The sequence below is a fragment of the Octodon degus genome, unplaced genomic scaffold (genome assembly GCF_000260255.1).
Source record: "Octodon degus isolate 3935 unplaced genomic scaffold, OctDeg1.0 scaffold00040, whole genome shotgun sequence".
Lineage (NCBI taxonomy): Eukaryota > Metazoa > Chordata > Mammalia > Rodentia > Octodontidae > Octodon > Octodon degus.
Window position 1 is genome coordinate 3,627,072 of NW_004524616.1, and position 5,152 is coordinate 3,632,223.

At 38.0% G+C, this 5,152-nt stretch overlaps 1 protein-coding gene across 1 annotated transcript; it reads right to left on the reverse strand.

Annotated features, from left to right (window-relative positions):
• Window positions 1–262: 262 nt before the first annotated feature.
• Window positions 263–3,958, reverse strand: Spink7 (serine peptidase inhibitor, Kazal type 7 (putative)). Its single transcript, XM_023715374.1, has 4 exons — window positions 3,850–3,958; window positions 2,978–3,003; window positions 1,927–2,051; window positions 263–604 (listed from the first exon to the last, which is right to left on the reverse strand). The coding sequence occupies exons 1-4, from the start codon at window positions 3,917–3,919 to the stop codon at window positions 559–561; spliced, it is 267 nt and encodes an 88-aa protein (XP_023571142.1). The 5' UTR covers window positions 3,920–3,958; the 3' UTR covers window positions 263–558.
• Window positions 3,959–5,152: the final 1,194 nt, after the last annotated feature.

Consider the following 5,152-nt stretch of genomic DNA (forward strand, 5'->3'; position numbering starts at 1 on the left):
ATGATGGAGAGTTTCTCTAAACATACTTTGGAAAAAAGGTAAATACTAAAAAAACAGTATGATTCATAGATAAGTTCTAGCAGATGACTATTGAGGTAGGGTGTAAGGTATTTTTAGTTTCTGTGTGTGCACACGTGTCAGAGTCTATGCACATGCGAAACTTGCAAGCCACTCGAGAGTCTTCATACAAATTTTTCTATTTAATAAAAGATTTTCATGTTCTTCATTTTCTTTTATAATGACTATATCACAAAGATTTATGATCTGAAAATTTTTCAGATTTTCAGTTTTTTCAGATTTTTTGATCTGGATACAAATAAAAACAAAAGTAATGATGAATTTTCTGGAGAAATTCTTTACTGAGGTATAAAATAAGACAGTCTACCAGTAAGGTGTGAGTTTGTAAGAAAAAGCACAACAATTTTCTACATTCAATAATGACTGAATCTGGCTCTGTCCCCACTCAAACATCAGTAGAGATGGAAGCAAGTTAGCCATTTCCCAGGCGTGATGAAGATGATGAAATATCATGGCTTTCTATCCGCATCCACGGAGAAGTTAGCACTGTCCTTCATGAAGAAACTGAATTTTTCCATTACTTTTCCTAAGGAAAGACATGGTTAAGAAGATTAATTTATATAAGAGAAAAACCTGTATAAGATTAAGTTAAAAAAGAATTACAAAGATTATTAAGTACAGCCTCCTTTTACACATTAGAAAATTGGGCTCCTGAAAAGTCTTGTCTTTTCTTCTGGGAGTTTCTGGCCAAGGCATGAGCAGAATTTCTACAGCCTGATGAAAATTCTACCCCCCTGCTACTCTCACTGAACACACAGCCCACTTGTCCTTTATGGCTTAAAACAACACTGAGGAGAATTTTAATGAGGTAAGTTGAGGATATCTGTCCCTCAGCTTTTCCTGGTCAGCAAGGCCTGTGAGGAAGCTGTGTCCAGTGTTAGCAAAGAGGACTTCACCATGTTTTCCTCTCAGTGTCCCAGGAATACAACTAGTTTCCTGGGATAAGCCCAGTGTGTTTGTGTGACATAATCTTTCTTTAGTGAAATAAAACATCTTCATAAGAAAATAAATACATACATACATCCTTCTGTGTCCAAAACTAACTTGATAGTCCAATGCCCTAGGTAAGCACAAAAAATGAAAAAAACAAGATCTAAACTGAGTAGTCAGAAGCTAGTGGCTTAGAAGAAAATTAATGATGTTATTAAGTAGTCTTGATATGAAACAGTGATTGCTAAAGTGCATATTTTTCACTTTAGGTCATATATGCCTAATTATAGGTTTCTTTTTTTAAAAGAAACACTCTGAATGTCAAACAAAATACCCACACAAAATCTGTCCATGAGATCCTACTTCACGTTCTTACAGCTGGAATCTCTTATTTTAGATAAAAAAAAAAACAATCATACTGGTTATCTACTTTTCTTAAAGGCAAAAGATACTGAGATCCTTTAAGAAACTGATGATAAAGAACCTGATTATTTCTCGGAATCAATCTGTACTTAAGATCGTTAAGGATCTTAGATATCAATAGGTTACCATTTTGCTATTTTCTGATGTAGAGTTCAGGACCCTAACTTTAGACAAGATATTCCACGACTGAAAACAGTGAAAAACTGTGCTTGCAATAGATCATCTTGGATTCCTGAATTGCTCCTCCCACACCACGGGACAACATAAACATCTGCTTGAGAGCTCATGGTCTTATATAATTGACAGATGGGAATTGAAGGGTCTGATTGCCTGTACAACTCTGATCTGACTGTACAGCAGCTTTCAGTCCATCCTGGCTGTTCTGGGTGGACATAGGTACAGTTTATAGAGATTTAGGTATGGCGCAGGAAACAGGGGGGATGGTAGTGGAGAACACTGGCCCCAGTCCTCTTTCCCTCCCCTTGAGGTACTCACAAGCTCTCTGTACACAAGTGGCATTCATTCCCGTAGGTGATATAGTCAGAACCACAAACTGGCAGGTATGTGATGGGGCAAGGGATGGCTACCACTGGATACTTCTTGTAAATGCTGCAGTCAACCTAGTGAAACACCAGAGAATGTCCTTATTGACCACAAGCTAAGCTTCCCTGGCTCTAAGACCTAGAAGTTCCAGTTCAGATATATGGTGTTGCTGAGACTACTTTTATACAAAATGTTGGAGTCGGGGAGATAGCTCAGTGGAATAAGCACTTCCTTGGCAAGCGCAAGGGTCTGAGTTCAATCCCTGGTTCCATCAAAAAAAAAAAAATAAATAAATAAATAACAAAAAAAGTTACACACATGACAGCCTGAGGACCAGTAACACTTATTCTACTTTGTAATTTCTTAGTAACTTCTTAGTAATTCTCAGTAACTGACAGGTCAGTTGATATAATTAAATCTTAATTTAATTGATATAATTAAATCTTAATTAAATTAAAATTAAAATTAAAAAATTTATATAATTAAACCTGCTTGGCAAGTGCAAGGTCCTGGGTTCCATTCCTAGTACCCAAAAACAAAACAAAATAATTTGAATAGTATTTAGAATAATGTAATAAGATAATTCTTACCATTACTTCTATTTAAAGATAAAGAAATTAAAGCTTAAAAAGGAATAAGAGTTGTATGAGGTCAGTGCTTATAAATGGTAGACGTCAGATTTAAATCCAAATCCTTTGCACTTGAGTCAAGGCACTTCTGCCATTCTCTCAGATACTGGCCCTTGTATGAAAACATAACCTGTCTCAACTGAAAATCAGCCCCTCTCTTAACTCTGGATTTAAAAGAAATTACTTGGGGGCATCGTTATTATCTTCGTGTTGTGTTTCCTCACTTGTATTCTAGAGAGCAGAAATATTTCAGCATCTTACCCCTTTGACTCTTCTACACATACAAAATTAATCATCTATGTGTGTTTCAAAAGTATTTTAGCTATTTAACTACTAATAGGCACTGACATGAAAATATTATTCAACATACTTACAGTTATTACAGGCTTATTGTTGACTTCTGAAAGAGACAGATAAAATAAAACATGAAAAATAAAACTAAGCACTGAATCTCATTAATGTGTGTGCTTTCTTTCTAATTAAGGACTGTACATTTCCTTTGGCAATGAGTCTCAGTATACTCCAAACTCATGCAAAATCCCAGCTGTATACTGAGGAAGTTGAATGGTCAGTGAGTTTCATTAGCCTTTGTTTCAGACAAGGGAATTGCCTCAATTTTCTCTCTTTATTGACTAAGAGACATTTTCGGGAGATTATAATGCTGTTGACAGTATAAAAAATATGAAAGTCAGCAGCCCTAAATACTGCAGTCATCCCTCCTAAGATCCTGATGTCCTCTCCCACATAATTGTTAGAAAGGAATGGAATTTAACATCTTTTAGGTATAAGAAACTTATTTTAAATAAGCATTTTTTTCACCACAAAATTGTCTAATTATTGGCTGCTGGCCTCTGGAGAATTGTGTTTTATTTTGTTCCGCCTACACTAATTTGAGGAGACATCTAAGCTTTTCTGCATGTTTGCACCTGAGCGATGACATCTAATACGCCAACCATTTCCAGTGTCTTTATAAAATGAAGACACTAATGGAGAAATTAGATATGGGGAATAATCCATAGGTGCAAATAAGAACCTTCTGCAGGAAGACATTTGACCCAAATCCCTCAATTCTAACTCCAGCTGGAACATAAGATCCTCCCTTCTCAGCTCAGGGCTATTTCTCTTACAAGTCAGCATACTTTAACTCTATATAACCAGACAATTAGATGCTTCTTTCAGATGCTCAGAGGGATCACCTGGGGAGGTAGCTTAAGGCTGTACAGGGCACTGCCCACCCTTAACTCACCTGAACTGCTGCAGAAGTGGCTCAGCGTGCAGAGCACGAGGAGGCCCCAGAGGATCTTCATGGCAGACATGCTCTAAGGTTGGCACCCAGCTGAATGCACCATGCCTTAGGGAAGAGGTTGTGTTTATAAAGGTGTGCCTTGGCCTCTCCACCTTTCCTGTGAAGTAATCCAGAGGCAGTCTGGGCTGAGAAAGGATTTCCATACCTGCCACACCCTGGGTGGCATTGCAGTCCTTGTCACTTAATTGCTACTACTGATCTGCACAAGCTTTTGATTATTTAAGATGAGAAGTATTTTTTCTACCTGTTGCAGAGGTGAGAAAAGTTACTTAGAATTCAAAACTTCATGTGGAAAAGATTAAGTCTGAGCTCCTTGGCCTAGTTGTGAAATAAGTGAAAAATTCGAACTTCCTTTATTTTAACAAAATGAAAGATACTAACTCAGATTGGACAGATAATAACAATGTTTATATCTGGATGCATGGGAAAATGATGCTTTACTTTTGAAGAAATGAACCTATACAGTAAGCTACTAAGAGCTGTGAAAACAATAGCAACTTTAGCATTTATGAAGCTTGTAGAATGGCATTGACATGCACCTTTCACATTTTTTAGCTGGACCATTTTGAATAAGTCACTGATACACTGTGAGTTTTGTCAGTCAGGAAGGCTTGATGATGGTGTGGTAACATAGAACCCTGAGATTTCAGTGACTGAACACTATACAAACTATATACGGCGGTTAGCTGATGGCACTGCACTGCCCACACTCTGGCTGCCAACTGGACAGAACTGTCTCTCTTCACAATACATTTGTCAGACGAAGTGAAGACTTTTTTCATCAGTGAAATAAATATTCTAGCCCAGAAGTGACATGACTGCTTTGTGACTGTCACATGGCCCCATCCATTCACAGCAGTTACAGTGTGGAGGCTATTTTAAACATAATGAAAATTTTAATACTAGTTTTCTAACACTGTTCAAGGATGTTAGGGAAGCCCAGAGCCATCTACAAGATAAGTGCAACTCAGGACTGGTGAGATAACTCAGTGGACTAAGCACCTGCTTAGTCAAGTGCAGGGACTGGGGTTTAAGCCTCAGCACCACATGCCACATGGGCCTTGCCCTTGGGCCTGCTGAGTGGGCAGCTAAGTCCAGGCATATGGTGGCACACACCTGTAATCCCAGCACTGGAAGGCTGATAATAGGAGGATTACTATGAGTCTGAGCTGCATAGTGAGACCCTGTACCAAATACATTTAGAAAAAGAAAGGAGGAGGAGGAGGAAGAGGAGGAGGAATAG

Bases quoted from the DNA above. Each gene is read 5' to 3' on its own strand.
- Spink7 (XM_023715374.1), bottom strand. From the start codon at position 3,919: ATGTCTGCCATGAAGATCCTCTGGGGCCTCCTCGTGCTCTGCACGCTG. The intron at 3,004-3,849 runs GTGAGTTAAGGG...TGTCTCTTTCAG, and splicing joins CCACTTCTGCAGCAGTTCAG to AAGTCAACAATAAGCCTGTA. The intron at 605-1,926 runs GTGAGTACCTCA...GTCTTTCCTTAG, and splicing joins CACTTGTGTACAGAGAGCTT to GAAAAGTAATGGAAAAATTC.